Genomic DNA, 24,289 nt, shown 5'->3' on the forward strand with positions numbered 1-24,289 from the left:
GCTTACCGGCCGTGTCACGAGTCCGCAGCGTTGCACCGTGTCCGGGTGAATAAAACTCTCAGTGCTGCCCATGTCAAACAGGCAGCTAGTCCTGTGCCCCTCCACCAGGATGTCCATCATTGACCTTGTGAGCTGGTCTAGAGTGCTTTGGTCGAGGGTTACGGAGGCCAGGGTTGAATCGCTGTCTTGGTGCCCGGTAAGCACCCGTGGGTCAGAGGCGGGGTGAGGTGGTACCGACAAAGATGGCCACTCCCATGCCACGCATGCGGTGGGGAGGCAAGATGGCGACCCCCATGCCTCGCATGCGGCGCTGCTTGACCCCGCTCACAGTTTGGACTTACAGGCCTTGGCAAAGTGGCCCTTCTTTCCGCAACTGGAGCAGGTAGCTTCTCGGGCCGGGCAGCGTTTTCGGGGGTGCTTTTCGAGTCCGCAGGTGTTGCACATCAGCAGGGCAAATGCAAGGAGAAGGTACACGGTTAAGGGCAAGATCCTTAACAGTGTTGCTGAGCAGAGAGATCTTGGGATCCAAGTTCATAGCTCCTTGAAAGTGGCTGCACGGGTCGATAAGGTGGCTAAGAAGGCTTATGAATGTTTGCCTTTATTAGTCGAGGTATTAGGTTTAAAAAAAACCAGGAGATTACCAGCATTTGAGGTTCCCCATTTTTACCAGCTCAGGGATGAACTTGCCCTTAAAGGGAGTTGTCTTGAGTGGAGATTGAGAGTTGTACCATCCAAGCAGAGAGCTAAAGTGTTGGAGCAGCTACATGGCTGACACATCTAGGCAGAGTGAAAATGAAAATGTTGGCTCAAAGCTTTGTCTGGAACCTGGGATAGATCAGCAGATCAAGAGGCTAGCCATACACTGTTCCAGTTGCCAACACGTCCAGAGGATATCAAGAGCATCATGAAGAAGAAAGAAGAAAAGTGCCCAGAGCTCCCAGAACCACTTTCTGCAGTCCCAGAGTCAACCCCTACATCCACCACTCAGGTGGCCCTAAACCATGAGATTGTTCACAGCTACCAGTCTCATGTGCCAAGCAGAGTGTCTCTCCCCATCCCCACCACTGTCAGGAAAGACATTGTCCCGCAAGAGTAAGAAATACTTCACAGTGATTTTATATCTATCTACCTATCTGTGTGTATATCTAGATAACTATATACAGAGATCGCTCTCTCTCTCTCTCTCTCATTGTGCATATATGTGTGTGTGTGTATATATATGGTAGATATATGAGATAGATTACACATATATCAACGATTAGAAGTTAATACATTACAGATCTGAATTGAGATGCATTCTACTACGATTCAAAATTTGTAGCATGAGATAGGCCCTTACGGCCCTTCAAGCCACATTCTCACATTCCCCAGCAATTCCCGAGCCTATTCATGGGTCAATTTACAATGACCAATTAACCAACTAACCAGTACGTCTCTGGACTGTGGGAGGACACTGAGCACCCGAAGAAAACCCACGCGGTTACAGGGAGAGCGTACAAACTCCTTATAGGCAGATGCAGGATGTTACGCCACAACATCTTATGTATGCCTCACTAAAGTAAGAATGAAGTAAAGACTCATTATTCCCAGCTCCATGTTTTTCTTTGGAATAGTTTTTGGAGTTACAAAACATAACAGATACCTCAAAATCATCAGTAACACTAAGGTGAATGATGCCAACATCGGCTGTCTGATGTGTGTGATTCAACAGGAAATGGTCTCAATCATGTTACATAGCTTCAAATGAAATCTGCAGTTTTTTGTCCATTTATGAGTTTGTTGGTAAAGTGTCGTCTGAAGCTGGCCCTGGTTCTTTGTGCAAAGTTCACATATTCACGTTTGTCACCAGAATCCATGAGAAAGAACACTATATATCATCTCAATAATTCTAGTGATGGTGAATGTGGTAATTCTCTGACACTTGAGATCAGATCAACATTTACACAAACTAAAGGTTAAAATGCCAACCTTCTTCTACTTTACAAAGGACAATGTACTTGTTGTCAAAGGGTATTCTAGTGACTGATCAATATAAAATTGTAAAAGCAAATCCAGCCATGGAGGCAAATGAGTTCAGCCTATCTTCTATCCTGCTAAAATACTCTTGGCAACCATTTATAAAATAATTTAATGATGTTCTCCTGTTTTTTGTGTGGATAAATAGTACATTCTGATACCAGTCTTAAAAATAACTTTATAGTAATAGATCCATTTATCTCCACAGATTTTGCCCCCTACTGAGTGGTTGAGCTCCTGTTTTATTTCGCATCTCCACTATGAGAGGAGATTTGATACAGGTACGCAAAATTATAAGGGGTACAGATAGGGTCAATGCAAGCAGGCTTTTTCCACTGAGTTTGGGTGGGACTACAACCAAAGGTCATGGGTTAAGGGTAAAAATTGAGTAGTTTAAGGGGATCATGAGGGAAAACTTCTTTGCTCAGAGGGTCATGAGAGTGTGGAAAGAGCTGCCAGCAGAAGTGGTACATCCAATCTCAATTTCAACCTTCAAGAGAAGTTTGTATAGGTACGTGGATAGTAGGGATATGGAGGGCTATTGTACTGGTGCAGGGCGATGGGAGTAGGTAGTTTAAATGGTTTTGCAGTTGACTAGATGGGCCAAAGGACTGTTTCTGTGCTGTACTTCTCATTGACTGATTATTCTCCTATTTTAATTTTTTAAAATATTCACTTACATCTTCAGTTCTGAAAGCATGCAATTGAATGACAACAGAACAATGATTAATAATGATCCTAAACCTTCCTCACCAATAACATTAGAAAAGTTATACACACTAACCTTTAAAAAAAATCAATGCATAAAATTTCAAGGAATTCAGATTGAAATAAGCCAAAATCAATGATGTCTTACAGATGCAAAATATTTTCAGATATTTTCCAAGTAAAATTATGCCTGATCTATGCTGGATTTTTTCTGTTTTTTTTTCATTATTCTCAAGATTGTTTACTGTAATTTCTAGTACAAAAGTGTAAAGGAGAACAAAATAATTATTAAATCAAATCCAAGGCAAAAACCACAATCAGTATAAATACATAAAATAGCTTATATTCATCTTATGTGGTTGTTTATAAAGTGATGCTAGGTAAAACTATGTCTGTACACAAGGTGACTGATGGGAAATGTTGGTGTTGGTGGGGTTACAGCACCGTGTAAATGTCATGGGCACATGTATACAGCTAAGGTACCTAAGACTTTAACACAGTACTGTATTAATTTCATCTTTTGTACTACATCTGCAAAGAACAAATCTCATGACACTTGCATCATACACTGGGGTGCTTTCTTCAATTAGCTGATGAGGTAGCCATAGCCTTTAGCCGGGAGCAGGTGTCACCAGGTGGTGCCCAACCTTCCTAGAATGATTCAACCCCTAATCACAACGCTCTCCAGTTGACGGGTCAGCAGCGGTGGGCAAGTCGCTATCCATCTGCTCCTGACTTCCAGCTCAACTCCTCGCCTGTTCCATATTCAGCAAGAGGCCTTTCTTACTTCCTCCCCCATTCTGTGAATTGCTTGGTTCTTGTTCTTTTCATCAAGGCCCAGTGCAGACAGCAACCTCCATGCTGATCTTGCCTGAATGCTCTGCAGTCGATCTCCACAGGCAATAGCCACATCTGCCATTTGTTGTCCCTGCACTCTTGGATTAAGGACTGGCACTTCAGGGCCTTCCTCTCGTGAGCTTCCTCGCATCCTTCCTCCCATGGTATTGGGAGCTCCACCAGGATGATTTTCTTGTCTTCAGTGGGCCACAGTACAATCTCTGGTTGAAGTGTGCTTTGCACCACCTCTAGGAACTGTAGCTTGTTCCCCACATCAACCCTCATCTCCCATGATTTGGCCATTTGCAGCAGATTGGATCTAGGCCTCTTTGCCTGTCTGTGAGCTGGTCTCTTTTTACACCTCTCCTGCTCTACTGTGTCAGCAAGGGACAGCAGGACCTTGTCATGGCTCCACCTATACTGTCCTTGTGTTAAAGCTGTTTTGCATCCTGATAGTATGTGTGCCTTTGAACCCCGCTGACCACAAAGCTTGCAGTTAGGGTCCTCTCTCAGCCCCCATGTGTGCAGTTATGATGGTGTAGGGAGAGTGTCATACACGGACCGCAGGAGGAAAGAAATGCGGAAGGGCTCCAGTCTCCAAAGCTCTGCCCTAGTGATCTTGTGTTAGGAAGATCCAATTTCATCCAGGCGCCCTGTGACCCAAACTCCACCGCCTTTGATTCCTGCCTTTCATTCTTGCGGTTCCATTCTTTTGCCTGGGCCATGTCATGCTTACCCCTGGCACTTGCACTCCCCCATCATTGGAAGTGCGAGGAGCCGGGATGTTGCTGTCCCAGGCATGGGTTGCCGATGGTGTCTCTCGATTGCAGGGAGCTCACTGCCTGATCTATGGCCGAGTTGGCGGCCCACTTCTGTCCTGATCTTGTGATTTCTGCTTAGCTTGTCATCCGAGCCCCTCAGAGTTAGCTCATCTCTACACTTTGCCACCTTGAACTCCTCCACTATCAATGATAATGACAGCAGTAGCTGGCCTGATCTAATGTAGAACCCCACCGAAGAAAAATATGGGGAGATCCCCAACCACCTCCGTAGTATTTGTTGACTTTCCTCTCAATGCCTCCTACAGTGATCATGGGGAACTCATGCACCGTGAAAAGCTAGAGGAGCCTTGATAGAAGACCATCTACGTTCAGCCTTGTTTTATATTTACTAGGGAGTCCAGTTTTGTCACTCTAATTCAGCCACTCTTCAGTCTGCTTTACAGTGTCAGTGACGTTGGCAATGTCCATCATTGCTGCATTAAGTCACTTCCGAGTCACTTTACTGGGTTGTCCTCTATGGATGGAATGACTTCTCCCTGTACTTGAAGTCTGAACTTACTAGTAACCTTCCCCTTTTTGATCACTGTGCATCTGGACTTCCTGGCCCTGAAGGTCATTCTGGCCTAGGTAGCTACATTGTCCAGGGTTTCCAATACCCATCTTGCTTGGACATGGGTTACAGTGGTTACTGTGATGCCATCCATGAACCTCTGTATTGCAGGTTGTCGAATGACGGTCTCTAACTGGGCCTCGGGTTACATCTGCTGCAGCTGATATGAGGAGGTTCATACTTATGACCAGTAAAATGGGGGAGACGGTACGGCTGGTTGGAATCTCTTTTTGGAGGCCTTGCCACCTGGTTGTAAAGTGGGCTGAAGTGAAGCATACGTTGAATCCTCCCAGGAAGCTGGTGATCATGTCTTGCGTTACTGACAGGATATGGTAGTGGTCCAGGCTAGCCAGGGGGAGGATGTGCAGAGTTGTCTGTAGGCGTTGGCTAGGTCTAACCAGACAACTGCTAGGTTGCCTTTCTTCTGCCTAGCCTCGTGGATCAATTGGTTGATTATTGAGGTGTGTTCAAGGCACCCAGAAAAACCTAGGATGCCCTCTTACTGGATGGATGTGTTGATATAGTGGTTCTCCATTAAGTAAGAGGTCAGCCTTCTCACAAGAACTGAAGAGAATATCTTGCATTTCACGCTAAGGAGAGAGATTGTCCTAAAATGGGTGATGGTGGAGGAGTCTTCTTTCTTGGGAACAAAGCATACTTAAAGCTATTTTCCAGCTTGGTAGGATAGAGCCTTTGGTCCAAATTTTTTTCATTATCTTCTACAAGCTACAGAGGAATTTTGAGCATTTCTTAGAGGGTATGCCACCTGGTCCTGGTGACTGTTCTCTTAATGATATCCTGGACCTGCTACCACATGGGCTCTGCCATGTTCAGTTATGTTGCTGGGATTCTTGGCTGTGTGACTTTTCTTTTGAATTATAATCTATTGAGTTGTGTGGATAAATAGTACATTCTGATAGTAATAGATCAATTTATCTCCACAGACTTTGTCTCCCTACTGAGTATTTGAGGTCCTGTTTTATTTTGGATTTCCACCATGAGAGGAGATTTGATACAGGTATACAAAATTATAAGGGTTATAGATAGGGTAAATACAAGCAGGCTTTTTCCACTGAAGGTTTCAGTGGGATTACAACTGAAGATCATGGGTTAAGGGTGAAAGGTGAGAATTTCAGGGGAACATGAGGGAAAACTTCTTCGCTTAGAGTGTCATGAGAGTGTGGAATGAGCTGCCAGCAAGTAAGCTCGATTTCAACGTTTAAGAGAAGTTTGCATAGGTATATTGATCTTGAATTGAATATTACTTACATCCTTCATTTACGAGGAGTAAAAATCTTTACGTTACGTCTCCCTCAAATGTGCAATGTGCAATTATCGTAATTTATAGTAAATATTATGTACAACAGGATAGTCAATATAACATAGAAATACAGTATTGTCCGCATGAATTAAGCAGTCTGATGGCCTGGTGGAAGAGGCTGTCCCTGAGCCTGTTGGTCCTGGCTTTTACGCTGCCGTACTGTTTCTCAGATGGTAGCAGCTGGGACAGTTTGTGGTTGCAGTGACTCAGGTCTCCAATGATCCTTCGGGCCCTTTTCACACACCTGTCTTTGTAAATGTCCTGAATAGTGGGAAGTTCACATCTACAGATGTGCTGGGCTGTCCGCACCACTCTCTGCAGAGTCCTGTGATTAAGGGAGGTACAGTTCCCGTACCAGGCAATGATGCAGCCAGTCAGGATGCTCTCAATCGTGCCCCCATAGAAAGTTCTTAGATCTTGGGGTGGGGGGCATCCCAAACTTCTTCAACCATCTGAGGTAAAAGAGGCGCTTTTTTCACCACACAACCAGTATGTACGGACCACGAGTTCCTCGGTGATGTTTATGCCGTAAAACTTAAAGCTGTTCACTCTCTCAACCCCAGATCCATTGATGTCAATAGGGACTAGCATGTTTCCATTCCTCCTGTAGTCCATAACCAGCTTCTTTGTTTTTGTGACTGAGGGAGAGGTTGTTTTCTTGACACCACTGTGTCAGGGTGATAACCTCTTCTCTGTAGGTTGCCTCATTATTATTTGAGATTAGGCCAATCAATGTAGTATCATCGGCAAATTTGATTAGCAGATTGGAGCTGTGGGTGGCGACAATGTCATGGCTATACAGAGAGTAAAGGAGGGAGCTTAGTGCACAGCCTTGAGGGGCACCAATGTTGAGGGGCAGAGGGGCAGAGGTGAAGAAGCACACTCGTACCACCTGCCGGGATGTGGAGGGCAATTGCTCTGGTGCAAGTTGATGGGAGTAGGCGGTTTAAATTGTCTATGTCATGGACTAGATGGGCTGAAGGGCATGATTCCATGCTGTATTTCTCTGTGACTTTGACTAGTCTCCTATTTTATTTTTTTTAATTCATGTCTAAGGCTTTTGGTAGATTTGAGTTTGATCCCTTTTTGCCATTTTACTTTAATTTTAAAAAATTATTTACATTTTCAGTTCAGAAAGCATGCAATTGATTAATCGAATAACAACAGAACAATGCTTAATAGTGATCTTAAACCTTGCTTCACAATAATATTAGAAAAGTTACACACTAACCTTTTAAAAAATCAAAGTATAAAATTTCGTATTGAAATGAGCCAATATCAACGACGTCTTACTGATACAAAATACTTTACAGATATTTTATGGGTAAAATTATGCCAGAACTATGCTGGGCGTTTTCTGTTTTTCCCCCCTTCATCTTTCTCAAGATTGTTTAGTGTCATTTCTAGTATAAAAGGGTGACGGAGAACAAGATAATTATTAATCCGGATCCGAGACAGCGCAAAAAAAAACACCCCACAATGGATACAAATAGATAAGATAGTTACATAGTACATCTGAGCTGATTGCATGTTTATAACGTGACGCCGGTTACACAAGGTGCCTGACAGGAAATGATAAAAGACGGGGTTACCGTACTGTGCACATATATGCAGCTAAGGTACCTAAGACTTTAACACAGTACTACTTTAATTTTATGTTTTGCACTGTACTGCTGCTGCAAAACACAAATTTCATGACATACGTGAGTGATGATAAGCCAGATTCTGATATGGGTCGCCTGTGGAATGAGAGTGGGAAGGGGAATCGGAGAGGGGAGGAAGTGAGAGATATTATGTAATGATCAATAAACCATTTGTTTGGACCTTGCTTGGTATCTCGGGGTTGGGTGTGCCTGCATCTAAGGACCCCCGACTCGCCATTCCCAACAGCCTTCGCTCCACGTTGACAAAATACAGTATGGTGCAAAAGTCTTTGCATCCCCTTTTTTATATATATATATATATATATATATATATATATATATATATATATATATATATATATATATATATATATATACACACACACACATAAGATGTTTCCACAGTACTGGGCATCCTTGTAAAGACCTTCCCTAATTCTTAAAGGAAGGCAAGCGGAAGGAGAATTGTCCCTTTAACTACGTTATAGGCATCAATTGGAACATCCCATCATGTTCTGGTATTGCAAGCGGAACAGTCTCCTCCCACCACCAATACCCAATCGCGTTTTGCTCTGAGTTCCCGAGTTCACAGGCGTCATTGAAATCGATCTGAGATAGAACGCTATTCACGTATTAATTTGCAGCGCTTAATGCTCTGCTCTGGGCTTTGTAATTTCTAAACCGGTCTTTAAGATAGTAGGGAAAGACATGGCGCTGTTCTATAATGTGGACAGATGGATTGAGGAGAACAAATCAAATTTTAATCCTCCTGTTTGCAACAAACTCATGTAAGTTCTGCAGTTAAATCTTCATAGAGCAAAGACTAAAGTCCCTCCGAAAAATGCAGTAAAGACGATGCAAACACGGTTTCATAATTTTTGAACGGTTGGTTCTGAACCATGCTTGTCAACCGATTCTAAAAATCGAAAATAATTTCGTTTGGAATTGATTCCTGTCTACGATGCAGTTCTAGGCCACTGGTGATATTACTTCTTTTTCAAGTGAAATTCGTCAGAATTGTTAAGTTGATTTTTTTAAAGCAAATACACCAAGTTCTAGAACTGATTTAACAGTATTTAAAGTAATGATATTTGTTATAAGTGAAACTATTCTTGTTCTCAGCCTTGACTTATTTCTGTTTTGCCGATCCTTTGTTTTACAAACTCGATTTTCTCTTATCGCAGACTAAAGTTTTGAGATGTTACTAACTGTGAATCAAGTCTTCAAAATTGTTCAAGTTTTTGTTAATACTTTACTCCAAAATAATATTAACAGGCACTTTGGTCAGCTGAAAGTCATGTTTGTTGGAGGACCCAATGAAAGGAAAGATTATCATATTGAAGAAGGAGAAGAGGTAAAATGTAACTACTTGGTGGTGTGTATATATTCGGAAATATCTTTAATGTAACCGGACCATTTGGCCCAAAGGGTTTTGCTCATGTTTGTGTTGTAGACAACCATCGTCCTTTTGCATTTATGGCATCAAAGCCATTCTGTGTATCATGCTATGCCTCCAGCCATGGGATACTATTTTCTTTTAAAGGCAAAGCTTGACATATTGTCAAAAGCTGGATGGGATAGAGTTTGTCAAGCGTGTTCAGAAAAGATTTCTTAATCTGTTAATAGAGATCCCAGATAGAGTGTGATACTGGAACTCCAATTAGGGTACAAGACAGGGCAGGTGACAGAAGTGTGTGTAAGAGAACACTTTGGATCTAGTGAACATAATCATCTTGAAACTATCCTTTCTTGAAGGAGAGAAGAAATCCTTCTTCTATGGAGAAGGATAGGTCTGGTGCTTGGATAGAGATTCAAAATTGTGGAACGATCCATTTTGATGTTATGAGGAAGGATTGGGCAAGTGTGGATTGGCATAGGTTGTTTGCTGACGGCAAAGTTTCCTTGCTAATCACAAAGCATTCAAAAGTAACATTTTGAGAGTAGAGTTTGTGTGTTCCTGACAGAATAAAAAGCAAGGCTGATGAGTTTAGCTTTCAAGGAATATTCAGATTCAGTTTATTGTCATTTAGAAACCATAAATGCAATGCAGTTTAAAAAAATAAAACAACGTTCCTCCAGAATGATATCACAAAAGCATATGACAAAACAGACTACACTAGAAAATCCACATAACGTTTGGCGATCCCTAATCCAGAGTCCGGAGAGGCTGCTGCGTATTAATATCGCGCTACCGTCTTAGCGTGTTTCCCAGAAAGGAGCTCCAAATCCACCAGACAAAACAAGACCAAAAACTAAAGCTACAAGACCTGCACAAAACCACATTGTTACAACATATAGTTACAACAGTGCAAACAATAGCATAATTGATAAAAAAAACAGACTATGGGCACAGTAAAAATAGTCCAAACATGTTAAAGGACTATATTGAGGCCCTGGTCGAGAAGAAAAAGAAGGTGCATAGCAGGTACAGGCAACAAGAAACAAATGAGGTACTTGAGTGTATGAAATGCAAGAAAGTATTTAAGAGGGAACTCGGGAGGGCTGAAAGAAGACATGAGGTTGCTTGCAGACAGGTTGAAGGAGAATCTCCAGGGCTTCTACAGATATATTAAGAGCAAAAGGATGAGAAGGGATAAAACTGGACCTCTTAAAGGCCTGTGTGATTACTTTCGCATGGAGCCCAAAAGAAATGGGTGTGATCTTAAACAGATTTAATGTATCTGTGTTTACTGAAGAGGCAGAGTTTAGAGAACTAAGGCAAAACAGCAGTGAGGTAATCGACCATGTATGGATTACAGAAGAGGAGGTGATTGCTGTCTTGAGGCAAATGAGGATGGATAAGTGTCCAAGGTATAACAAGATCCCCTCAGACCTTGTAGGAGACTAGTGCAGAAATTGCAGGAAATTGATGGTGGATGAAGGGAAGACCCTTTATTGTAAAAAAGGAAGACGCCTCCTTTGTCCTGTAATGAAAAGCCTCATCCTGAGAGCAGATGCGGCGGAGACGGAGAAATTGTGAGAAGGAGATAGCATTTTTGCAAGAGACAGGGTGGGAAGAGGAATAGTCCAGGTAGCTGAGAGAGTCTGTAGGCTTATAGTAGATCAATAAAGGGGCTTCCCTTCTTCCACCATCAATTCTGCTCTCAAACGTATCTCTCCCATTTCCCGCACATCTGCCCACCACCCCACTCGGGATAGGGTTCCCCTTGTCCTCACCTACCACCCCACCAGCCTCCAGGTCCAACGTATAATTCTCCGTAACTTCCGTCACCTCCAACGGGATCCCACTACCAAGCACATTTTTCCCTCCCTGCCTCTTTCTGCTTTCTGAAGGGATCGCTCCCTACGTGACTCCCTTGTCCATTCGTTGCCCCCCCCCCCCCCCCATCCCTTCCCACCAATCTCCCTCCTGGCACTTATCCTTGTAAGTGAAACAAGTGCTACACCTGCCCTTACACTTCCTCCCTCACCACCATTCAGGGCCCCAGACAGTCCTTCCAGGTGAGGCAACACTTCATCTGTGAGTCGGATGGTGTGGTATACTGCGTCCGGTGCTCCCAGTGTGGCCTTTTATATATTGGTGAGACCCGACGCAGACGGGGAGACCATTTCGCTGAACACCTACGCTTAGTCCGCCAGAGAAAACAGGATCTCCCAGAGGCCACACATTTTAATTCCACGTCCCATTCCCATTCTGATATGTCTATCTGTGGCCTCCTCTACTGTCAAGATGAATCCACACTCAGGTTAGAGAAACAACACCTGATATACCAGCCTCCAACCTGATGGCATGAACATTGACTTCTTTAACTTCTGTTAATGCCCTTCCTCCCCTTCTTACCCCATCCCTGATATATTTAGTTGCTTTTTTTTCCTCTCTCTCTCTGCCCATCACCCTGCCTGTTCTCCATCTCCCTCTGGTGCTCCCCCCTCCTTTCTTTCTTTCTTTCTCCCAAGGCCTCCCGTCCCATGATCCTTTCCCTTCTCCAGCTCTGTATCACTTTCGCCAATCACCTTTCCAGCTCTTAGCTTCATCCCACCCCTTCTGGTCTTCTATCATTTCACATTTTCCCCTCCCCCCACTACTTTCAAATCTCTTAGCATCTCTCCTTTCAGTTAGTCCTGACGAAGGGTCTCGGCCTGAAACGTTGACAGTGCTTCTCCTTATAGATGCTGCCTGACCTGCTGTGTTCCACCAGCATTTTGTGTGTGTTGTTTGAATTTCCAGCATCTGCAGATTTCCTTGTGTTTGCAATTTAGATAAGTCGCTGGGGCCGAATGATATATGAAAATTGCAGAGCCTCTGCTGATGACCTTTGGATCATCAATAGGGATGGGAGAAGTACCAGAGGATTGGAGGTTTGCAAATGTTGTATCCTTGCTCAAGAAAGGGAGTAGAGATAACCCAGTAAATTATAGACCAGTGAGTCTTACTTCAGTGGTGGGCAAGTTGTTGGAGAAGGTTCTGAGTGGCAGGATTTAGGAGCATTTGGAGAGACATAATCTGATCAGGGATAGTCAGCATGGCTTTGTAAAGGGCAGGCCATGCCTTACAAACCTCACTGAATTCTTTGAGGATGTAACAAAACACACCTATGAAGATAAAGCAGTGGATGTAGTGTATATAGATTTCAGTAAGGCATTTGTAAGCTTCCCCAGGCAAGGCTCATTCAGAGAGTAAGGAGGCATGAGATCCAAGGACCTGATAGAGGTGTATAAGATGAGAGGCATCGATCGTGTGGATAGCCAGAGGCTTTTTTCCCAGGGTTGAAATACCTAACACGAGGGGGCATAGTTTTAAGGTGCTTGGAAGTAGGTACAGAGTGGATGTCAGGGGTAAGTTTTTCACACAGAAAGTGGTGGGTGCGTGGAATGCACTGCCGGTGACAGTGGTGGAGGTTGATACAATAGGGTCGTTTAAGAGACTCTTAGATAGTTACATGGAGCTTAGTAAAATAGAGGGCTATGCAGTAGGGAGTTTCTAGAGTAGGTTACATGGTCGACAAAACATTGTGGGCCGAAGGGCCTGTAATATGCTGTAGATTTCTACAAAAAAGACTCCTGTTCCCCCATTTTTCCCAGTGCTGGGATGAACTTTCCCTTGACAGGGTTGCCTAATGTGGAGATCGAGAGTTATTGCACCATCCAAGGCTTTTGGTAGATTTGAGTTTGAACCCTTTCTTTTGCCATTTTAATTTTTTTTAAATGTTCATTTACATTTTCACTTCTGAAAGTATTCAGTGAATTTCTGTAAAGATTGAAATGTTATGAGAGATAATCTCAGAAACCTATGTTTTACAATGTAAATCTCTTAACACAATCAAATTAATAGCTCTTTTTCAAACCATTCAGTGCAATATCTCCCATATGCCTTGTTGACCACTTTTGAATTTTGTGTTAAAGGTGTTTTTTTGCAGAATGGTAGACAAATTTTACTGTTTCTGTCTTTATTTGAAGTTCACTGTTCCATTAGACATGTGACTTGCTATTCCAAAGTTCAAAGTCCAAGGTAAAATTTATTATCAGAGTCCATCCTTGTCACCACATACAACCCTGAGATTCTTTTTCCTGTGGGTAGACTTAGCAAATATATAGAACAGTAACTGTAAACAAGATCAATGACAACAAACTGTACAAAAGCAAATATAACTAAGTAGCAATAAATAAGGAGCATGGAGGAGCTTTGTAAGTTTTGTATCTTCTGTTCTTTCATATTTTCCAATACACCTAGAGAAGGGTTATCCATTCCTTTCCCATATCCATTAATTTATATTGACCCGTAATTATTTTTTCATCTGCTGTTGATTTGTGCAACTTATTCTATCATTCTTTGAGCTTCCATTCTGCCAATATTTTCTTCTGTAAAGTTTTTGAGGCATAACTAGTCGTCTAAAAAGAAAGATGTGGCTCAACTCTGAGCCGTAAGAATCCTTCAAATACTTTGCTCAGTTTACATGAATTCCTCCTCAAAGTACTTTTTCTTCCAGCTAGTTTGTTATCCTTGTCCACTTTTATCTTGAATCTACACTATTGAGATAAACAAGTAGCCTTTCATGAAACTAAAATTCTTTTCTCTTGCAAGTTCATGATCCAGTGTGTTTTCCTTTGTTTTCTAGTTGTTTTACCAGTGGAAAGGTGACATGTGCCTGAAGATTATAGAAAAAGGAAAGCATAAAGATGTACACATTCGAGAAGGAGAGGTCAGTGGAGTCTTAAAGATGTCAGAACTCTCAAGTATATTTATTGAAATTTCCAGCAGAGATTTTTTTTAAACTTGACACTTACAGTAACATCTATATTTGGTATCTGATTTCCTGTTGTTCTGAACAAAGGTTGGGGGGGGGGGGGTTTGATATTAACTGTAATGAACACACTTGCACTGTCCACTCCCAGCCAACACCACCACTGCTTCTGTCATTCCGTCTCTCTTGGCACCATCTTTATTCTCTGCAACTTCTTCCTACTTTCTGCAGCTTAAAACATTCCCATTTCCTGAATTCTTCTAATTAAAAAGTCAGCTAGCTTAATTATAACTCTGTTCCGCCCTCCATTAGATTTTGGGCCGATATATCCTCTGGCTTGGGGAATGAGGAACCAGATATTGCAGTCTCAAAGTATTCATTACATTGCATCGTGCATTCGGGTCCACCATGACAGATTTTTTTTGTTCATTTAGGTTGTAAGCAATCTTGTATACCCAATGCTCTGGGGTCTCAGTTACTGCGTACATCTGAGATGATGATCAATAGATTTTTCTATTCAAGGGACGTGGGCTTTGCAGGCTGAGCCATGAATTAATTGCCCATCCACATTTGCCCTTGAGAAGGTGATGGTGAGTGATGTTCATAAGCTGTTACAGCATTGTTGGTAAACTCACCGCTCAAGGGTCGCAAAGGGCCGAGTTGAGCATTTACCCAGCATTTAGGTGAAGGAACAGCAATAGATTTCTGGAGGGCAGCTCTTGATATACTCTTGCTGCCCTTCTAGCTGGTAGAGGTCATAGGTTTGATAAGCATTCTTGGTGAGTGCTTGCAGTCCATCCTGTAGGTAGCATAGATAGCTATTGCTGTGCATCGGTGGTGGAGTAAGTGTGTGGTTGTGAGGATGATGTCTCAAGTGAGCTGCTATGATGTTGAGCTTCCTGAGTGTTACTGAAGCTCTGCTCCTCCCACTGAATCACCTTGCTGACGTGAGCCTTGTAGATGATCGGCAGGATTTGGAGATGAATTACTCCAGGCATGGGCAAACTACAGCCCGCGGGCCATATGCGGCCCGTTAAGCTTTTTAATCCGGCCCGCAGAACTTGATGAAATTATATTAATAAACCTTGTTAACGTTTTTTCCCCGCAATTCTGGCGTTTTCCCAATAGATGACGCACTCTATATACATTTGTGGCGACCCATTTCCTGGCACATCCGAACCGGCTCACAATTAGCCAGCGTTCCGGCTAAGGGAGATAGCCTGCGGGGATTTGCGAGCACAGAGCTTTGGAGCCTCTGCGCAGGGGGGCAGGTTGAGGGAGGCTTAAAAGTGAGGCTGGGGATTTCGAATAAAGTTTTTTTTCAACTGCAGTTACCGACTCCGTGTCGTAATTTTAGCGCTGCATGTAGCACACCGCTACACATTGACCTTTGTTGTTGTTTGTATTACTCCACATTTGCGCTTTACTCTTTGTTCGGCTCGACCTACTTTTGTGAACAGGCGTTCAGTGTCATGAACATCAACAAAGCCAGCCACAGATCCAAGTTAACTGACCAACACCTCAGATCCATCCTGAAAATCGCCACAACAAACTAAATCCAGACTTTGATGCGCTGGCTAAAAAGGGAGACCAACAACACTGTTCCCACTGAAATTAAAAATAAGTTTCTTCGTTGTGTTATGTAAAAAATGCATTTGAAAATATTTTTTTCAATAAGCCTTACATGTTACATGTCATTTCTGTTAAGTGATGGACATGAGTAGTGCGCAGGTGCACGTACGTTCTCAAAATAAAAAATGCGCTCCAGATCAAATAACGCACTCCGCATACTGGCACGCTCTCACTGTTCTGTCATTGTGTGGGTCGTTGTTGAGTTTTGGCACAGGGGACAATTGGATAAGAAGGAGCAGGACAAGTAGACCTGCATCTCCTACCGTTTTTGAAATAAAGACAGTCAAGAGGAGAGTGATGATGATAATATCTTGAAGGATAACAGAATTTTTCAGTGCTTTAAAATAATAACTGTTACTATTAAAAAAGCTGTATTTTACTCATTTAATTTTCAGTGTTTTAAAAGTCATTTCAATAAATAGCTAAATACCACGGGACTTCAAAGACAGATATTTTGTTATATTGCATTTGTTCATTTTCAATTGAAATTAAAGCACGTGTTTTCTACATATCCCATGATATATTATTTTCTCTTATGAGGTGTATTACCAAAACACTCTGTCCATCTGCTCCTGGTCCGGCCCCCCTGTCAAATTTTAGAACCCTTTGTGGCCCTCAAGTCAAAAAGTTTGCCCACCCCTGAATTACTCACTGCAGGATTCCTATTCACTGCCCTGCTCTTATAGCCAAACTGTGCACATAGTAGCTCTAGTTTAGTGTATTTTCATGTATTAAAGAAAACTGAGGAATATCAATTTTATATAAGGCAGTTATGCTGTGGTGAAAGATTATTAAAGATTGGTATAGAATAGTATGACAGGCACAAGACCGAATGGCCTACTCTTTTACTACTTGTGCTTTTGTGCTGAAAGCATCTGTGGAAAAGAGCTGAAGGTACATACAGCCCTCAGCTGAGGCTGCATTGGATTGTAGAGTCAAGGTATTAGTTTGATATAATCTGCCAGTGAGTGCAAACATGTTTTATTCAATTTCATTGAAACTGACTGACGGGGTGTAAGAAGTAACGTAGTTACTGGTACTAAAGACAAATTGATGAGGCTGGACAGTGAAGGAAGTCGCAACACACTAGATGTTACGTGCATGGTTTTATTTCTTTATTTTGTAAGTTTCTGGAATAATTATGAACTTCAAACAAAGAACTTTCATCTGTAGATGACATTTAGATGAAGGGTCTCGATCCAAAGCGTTGACTGTTTACTCTTTTCCAGAGATTCCGCCTGGCCTGCTGAATTCCTTCAGCATTTTGTGTTACTGACATTTTAGAATTTGCAGAAAATGATGTCATAAATTAGAAATGAGAACATCGTGCTTAACAGTTTATATGTATTACATAGGCAGAAGGTTAGAGGGAGGTGGATGGTAAAAGATAAGCTGGAACTTTATCAATCCAGTAAAATATCTCAATGGAAGGACCAAGGGAGGCCAGGAGATTAAATGAAAAAATGGTTTGATCATTGAGCTCTTAAATCCAGAATGTCAAATAAGTTTTCTTTATTCCCTATCCCTCCAACCCATTATCCAATTCAGATGTTTTTGTTGCCAGCAAGAATTCCCCATTCTCCACAGCGTCAGGCAAACACAGTTGGGCTGGTTTTTGAAAGGACTAGACTTGAAACAGAACTGGATGCCCTCAGGTAAAGTAGGAACTGCAAGATTCAAAATGCTTTGTGTCTCAGCTTTTTGTTTTATCTAAGGCGGGGATCCCCAAAATGCTTAATGGTATTGACCCATGGCATAAAAACGGTTGGCAACCTCTGATCTAAGGTAAGAGTGACTGCAGAGGTTATGCTAAATAACAGACATTGCCTCTTATGAAAATTGACTAATTTTCCCAAGATCTTTTCATGTTCTGTTAAAAGAGTTTTATTTCAATTTATTTGAAATCTAATTTTTGAACCACTGTCTTGAGATTTGAGCACAGCTCCATGTTATTACTCCTGGCCACGAGATTGGCAATAATAAAATATAGATAGATATCTACTTAATTGATCTCAGAGGAAATTACAGTATCACAGTAGCATTACAAGTACACAGATATACAAATATGAGAAAAGAAGTAAGAAAAAAGTTTTAAAAAAGATACGTCAAACAGTTTGACGGGGTGGGGGTGGGGGGTCATCACTTCCCCGGCTATAGGTTGACTCATTATAGAGCTTAATTGCCAAGGATGAAAATGACCTTGTATTGTGGTCTTTGGAGCAGCACAGTTATCTTAGTCTATTACTAAAAGTACTCCTCTATTCAACCACAGTGGCATGCAGAGTGGGGGAAATGTGGTCCAGAATTATCAGGATTTTCCGTAGAGCCCTTTGTTTTCCCAGAGCCTCCAGTGTGTCCAGTTTGACTCCTATAACAGAGCCAGCCTTTCATTTAATTTTAAAATCTTTTTATTAATTGTTATTGAATATTAACAAAAAAAGATACATTAAGTCAATATGTCATTATGTACAATAAGGAATTAAATTAACAAATAACTGATTAACAAAGCTAAGCGATATATCAATAATAAGAAAAAAAATAAAGTGTTAAGAATATTTTTTTAAAGAAAAAGAAGGGAAAAAAAGAACCACTACTAACTTTAAAAAAAGCCCCTACTAACTGGAAAAAAACCCCATTGAGAACAACACCGGAGCTATACATCATTCAAGCTTCCTTTTCTTAAAAAAAAAACACCATCCTTTCTAATCAGTTTACTGAGCCTGTTGGCATCACCCGTGTTGATAATGCCTTTGCCCCAGCACACTACCGCATTGCAGATTGTACTGGTGACAACAGACTGGAGAACATGTGAAGGAGAGGCCTGCATACTTCAAAGGAACGCAGTTCCCTCAGGAAGTGGCGGCAACCCTGGCCCTTCTTGTACACAGCCTCTCAAATCTTTCATCCAGGTGCACCCCCAGGTGCTTAGAGGTCCTCACCACATCTATGTCCTCACCATCAGTGGGAACAGTGAGCAGTGCAGGCTTAGTCTTGCTAAAATCAATCACCATCTCCTTTGTCTTACTGATGTTACACTGCAGATGATTCAGTTTGTACCATTTGACAAAGTACACCGCCGGAGCCCTATGTTCATCATCACATTCTCCCTTTATGCACCCAACTGTCGTTAAGTCATCAGAGAATTTCTGCCGATGACATGACTCGGTGTTGTATCTGAAGTATCAAAACTGTTACATGTCCATAAATTTTCCATCTTGTTGTAATTGGAAGAACCTCTGTGTACCACCCAGTCAACAGTCATTGAACCTTCCAGAGCATGAGTTCAAAGTTCAGAGGGAGATGGACAAGATTTATCTCCTGATTTTAATCATTTGAAAAACTGGAAGAGGCTAGACAGTGGGAAGGAGAAAAAAAAGTTACAAGTGAAAGGAAGCTAAAAAAGGAGACAGGCGGGGGTGGGGGTCTTCAATTCCATTCTGCTTCCTACGAGTTGGAAATGATTTGGGCACGATGGTGGTGTGGCGATTTGCGCAACACTGTTACAACTCAGGGAATTCCAAAACTCATTTCCCAGTGCCGTTCTGTAAGGAGTCTCTGTGCGTCCTCCCCGTGGAATACATGGGTTTTCCCCAGGTGCTCCTGTATCTTCCCACAGTCCAAAGATGTGCCGGGTAGGTTAATTGGTCATTGCATGTTGTCCAATGATTAGATTAGGATGAATCAGGGTTGTGGGTTTCCAGGGCGACGTGGCTTGAAGGGCTAGAATGGCCTCTTCCGTGCTGTGTTACTAAATAAATAACTTTGACTGGAGGGTGTATCTTGTCCAGCCTCTTGCCAAGATAGAGTTGAAATACTAAACTTTATTCCAGTTTTTCCTGCAAAATCAAGTCACAGTATAAGAAAATTGAGCAAGCTACCATGCAGTAAGTTTGATCGATTGTGAGAACAATGTTTGTTTTTACTCTTTATAAATCTCAGACACTGAAAAACTTCCATTTTTGATGTCTGGCAATGAAAGACATGGTTCTAATAATTAGAAACTCCCAACAATTCACACCACAGATAAGTCAACATTTGCTTCTGAGCAGCATTTACCAGCTCAGTAGCATTGAGAAGTTGTACATATGCCAGCTTTGAGTCTGTCTGGAGATAAGTTATGGTCCTGGTTCATCCCCCATTCTAGTGGTTAAGAATCATCTGCTGTGATGTGGGTGGGCTTAGGGCATCAATGCTGATGCAGTTTAATTTGTTTGTGGAAAAGTACAAATGAAGAATGTCTAATAAAGATAATTTTTTTGACAGATATTATGTAGCGAATTCTACTGATGTCCTGTTTGAGAAATGGTTCTACTGTGATGATCTGGGTACCCAGCTGGCACCGATAATAAGAGAGTAAGAGTTCTATGATTTTTGTTTTTCGGATCTAGGAGTGAAATGTACTGCTGGTATTTTCTGTTACTACTCTTAATGATGAAACTTTTGCTGATTTGGCATGTAACTATCGCCCTTTGCTTTAAAACCTAAAATTTTATTTAACACATTTTTTAATTTCAAAATGTGAATACTGATTTGTCTCAGCTTTACAGATATCACTGAATAAGAGTGCTTGAATTTATTCAAGAGGACCCTTCCCACTGTGAACATTTTTGTTTGCTGATAACAGCAATAATTCAGCTGCAGCATATCTGTTGTCATTGCCCAAATACAGTTGGCTATTAGTCTTTTAAATTAGAGCAAATTCTCTCTAAGATGATGCATTTTGTTGTTCATGCATTTGAGAAATGGGCAAGTAAACCCAATGGATAACTAGCTGCCAATTACTATTCAGCAATTTAACAAACACAGTAGTATAAATTCATGTGGCTATTCATAGTATGAGAAATATCATTCAATTTTTTCCACAGTTTGTCTTATCATCATGAGATTAATTTTCCTGTTGCATACATTCCAAGAGTGGTAAGTCCAAGACAGGTTGTAGTTTGTGTGTCTAGTGGTGATGCAATCTTTGTAGTGTCTGCTTCAAGCTTTAGTGTCTCTTTGGCATGTTGTCCTTGACCTTGGAATGTATCAGCTTGCATGATGGGACTCGATGGGTGAAGTGCCCCACACACGTACTCCAGCCTTTGATTGCTTCATGCTATTCTGCAGTGTAAAGGAAAAGGTTCTGGGTCGTATTAACTAGCAAGGTTAATTTTGTTACAAAACAATTTAAAAGTGATCTTTCCATTTCAGATTTTTCAACTCTGAAGAATACAGAACCGGAAAGCCAAATCCAGGTTTGGAAAGCATGCATGATTCAGATTGAAGCTGCTAATGACATTGTGTTTGTTAATGACTTGAAGTTTGTTAAAAATTATGCTTAGCATTCAGTCATTAAAGGAAGCCAAACATCTATACACACTTTGCCTAGTTAATGCTGCTAAGTGCTGCGCGTTAACACTGGCCTCAAGTTTCCAGTACTGTGAGATGATAGTTCAGTTATATGTGACAATAGAATAAATGTTATCTATCCTGTGTTCATGTTTCATTTATTTCAGACAATTTACGGAAAGAACTTCCGTTTTGTATAAATACTGTCAGTACTGTGATGGACCCCTTCTCGTTAAATAACTGGATCAGCAGCCACCGTCAGGATATTAAAATGAAGCAGGTTGTGGACATGTTTGGTGACTACTTTGAAACTCAGGTGAAAGAGTTGAATTGAACTTGTTTCTAATTAACATTCTGTACTATTTATTTGTTGAAGGGTACATACTTTCATAACTAAACTACAATATGTTAATTTACCAAATATGTTGTTCTGACAGACAGTGGTATTTGGTTCTGGACAAAGTGAAGACAAGGGAACTGCAGACTCTTGGATATGGCAGTTGGTGAGTAATCACTGTTAACTCTAATATTTTGCCAATGTATGTAATTTTAATCAAATTTTACTATCTTTGTATTCTTTCTTAAAGTACAGTTTATGGCAGGTAAAATGACTGCTCCAAAAGCAATGTTTCCCTGTGAACTAGAGGCCATGGGTTAAGGGTGAAGGATGAAAAGTTTAAGGGTAACGAAGGGAAACTTCTTTACTCAGAGGGTTGTGAGAGTGTGGAACGAGCAGCCAGCACAAGTGGTGCATGCGAGTTCAATTTCAATGTTTAAGTGAAGTTTGGTACATGTATTTTTTTAGATCAATTTTTTTATAAGTTTCTGCACTACAACAGAAAAAAACCCAACAAAATGGAGATTTATACAGTGCAAAACAAACATGTCTAATATACAATTCATAACAATACAGAAAAAGCACCCAAAATGAAATCATATAAAGTTAGTATCCTCCTGACCCTCCCACCACAAAACTCCAAACCAGCCATTACCATGTAAAGAAAAGTTAATCAAAGCTTTCATCTCCACAGAGCTGTAAATATTAAAAAAGTATAATGCCTACTACCAAAACTGTAATGAAATTTCCATCATAAAAAAACGTAAAACTTACAGGAAAACAAAAGCTGAAAGTAAGGGATTATGGTACAGAGAAAAAGAATAAACTTAATCTAAAGAGAAGTTATAAAAGTATTCAAAAAAAAAGGTCCCCATACCTTATGAAACTTTGTCTGAATTGAGAAGTGAATAATTAATCTTTTCAAAGTCTAAACAGGACATAATATCACTAAGCCATTGAGCATGAGTGGGTGGGGCAACATCTCTCCACCTGAGAAGAACTAAGTATCTGGCCAAAAGAGAAGCAAAAGATAGTGTTCGATGCTTAGTCAGACTCAAATGCATATCTGCTTCACCCAAGCTGACAAAAAGAGCAATCAGAGGGTTAGGTTCTAAATGGCAATTAAGAATATGGGATAAAGTAAAAAAAAAAATTCTCCAAACTAGGACAGGCCCAATACATATGAATAAAAGGAGCCTCACCCCCTTTACACTTTATCACAAAAGGGACTAATATAGAACCACGATAATTTAGTTTTAGACATGTGAGCCTTAAGTTCATCCTTGAACTGAAAAAGGCAGTGGCGAGCACATAAAGAGATTGATTAACTGAATTAAGAATTGAATCCCAAACCTCATCAGACAGGAATATTTAAATCATGCTCCCAGGCAGTTCTGATTTTATCGAAGGGGGCACACCTCAAGGTTGCTAACTTGTCGCAAATAGTAGATATTAAACCTTTCCCCAATGGGTTTATACAAAAAAACAAGTCCACAACTTTTTTCTAGGGCATTGCAGTAAAGTTTGATATTAAAGGGGTTACTAAAATGTCTAATTTGAAAATATCTAAAGAAATGAGTATTAGGTAGGTTAAACTTTGCAGAGATGTTCAAAAGTTGCAAAACGATTATCAATGAAATGACCTTCAAAGCACCTAATGCCCTTTCTGTACCAATCATGAAAAGTTAAGTCTTGCATAGAAGGTCGAAAAAGATGGTTATGTAAAATAGGACTAAAAAGAGAGAAACCGTGACGGCCATTATATTTTCTGAACTGAACCCATATTTTCAAAGTATGTCTAATAAGAGGATTAACAAATAGTCTAGGCAAATGACAAGGAAGTGCGGAAATGGAAAAACCCTTGCTAGAGTTCAACTCCATTGCCACCATTTTGGGCCATCAGGCTGATTATGAAAGAAAGACCAAAAAGTAAGATGACGAATATTGGCTGCCCAGTTAAATAAACGAAAATTGGGCAAGGCCATGCCACCTCCACTGTTAGGTTCTTGAAGGTGAACTTTATTAAGTCTGGAACGTTTGCCCTTCCATAGGTAGGATGAAGTAATAGAATCAAACTAATCAAAAAAAGCTTTAGAAATAAAAATTGGTAAAGATTTAAATAAGTATAAAAAATTAGGAAGGATATACATTTTAACAACATTAATTGGACTTACCAGTGGCATGGACGGGGTGACCACTGTGCCAAACTCTCTTTTGTAGAATTTAAAAGATTAGTAAAATTTTCTCGAAAAAGACTCTTGAAGTTCCTTGTTACTGTAATGCTGAGGTAAGTAAATTTATTATTTACTACTTTAACAGGGATGTCATGGAATTCTAATATTTGTGTTTCTCTATTAATTGGAAAGAGTTTGCTCTTACGTAAATTAAGCTTGTATCGGGAAAGCTGGCTAAATTTAATAAGAAGTAAAAACATTGGGGGTGAGGAAGTAGTCAGATTTGATATAAAGAGTAAAAGATCATCGGCATAAAGAGAAACTTTATGTTCAACACCCCCCCCCCCCTTCAAATCCCTATCAATTCAGTATAGCTACGAAACACAATCACCAGTGGCTCTATGGCCAGATTAGAAAGTAAGGGACTTAAGGGGCACCCTTGCCAGGTGCCACATTTAAGACTAAGGGGCTGGGATTGCTGAGAGTTAGTCAAAACAGAAGCAGTGGTACATGAATATAGCAGTTTGATCCATGTAATAAAACTTTGTCCAAAATCAAATTGTTCTAAAACCACAAAAAGATAATTCCACTTCGCACGATCAAATGCTTTCTCCGCTACAAGGGAAATGACACATTTGGGAATCCCAGTTGAGAGTGAATATAAGATATTAAATAGACTCCATATTTTTTAAAAA

The 24,289-nt window shown here is 40.9% G+C and overlaps 1 protein-coding gene across 1 annotated transcript in view; it reads left to right on the forward strand.

Annotated features, from left to right (window-relative positions):
• The first annotated feature begins 8,497 nt into the window (after nucleotides 1-8,497).
• haao (3-hydroxyanthranilate 3,4-dioxygenase) overlaps nucleotides 8,498-24,289 on the forward strand; it is a 32,069-nt gene continuing 16,277 nt past the window's right edge. Inside the window, exons 1-8 of the mRNA XM_059985757.1 lie at nucleotides 8,498-8,705; nucleotides 9,193-9,271; nucleotides 13,995-14,078; nucleotides 17,301-17,407; nucleotides 20,016-20,105; nucleotides 20,946-20,989; nucleotides 21,251-21,399; nucleotides 21,521-21,586. Of these exons, the coding sequence (XP_059841740.1) occupies nucleotides 8,626-8,705; nucleotides 9,193-9,271; nucleotides 13,995-14,078; nucleotides 17,301-17,407; nucleotides 20,016-20,105; nucleotides 20,946-20,989; nucleotides 21,251-21,399; nucleotides 21,521-21,586 (699 nt within the window). The 5' untranslated portion in view covers nucleotides 8,498-8,625. The remainder of the gene's footprint in view (nucleotides 8,706-9,192; nucleotides 9,272-13,994; nucleotides 14,079-17,300; nucleotides 17,408-20,015; nucleotides 20,106-20,945; nucleotides 20,990-21,250; nucleotides 21,400-21,520; nucleotides 21,587-24,289) is intronic.

This window comes from Hypanus sabinus, chromosome 12 (genome assembly GCF_030144855.1).
Source record: "Hypanus sabinus isolate sHypSab1 chromosome 12, sHypSab1.hap1, whole genome shotgun sequence".
Classification (NCBI taxonomy): domain Eukaryota; kingdom Metazoa; phylum Chordata; class Chondrichthyes; order Myliobatiformes; family Dasyatidae; genus Hypanus; species Hypanus sabinus.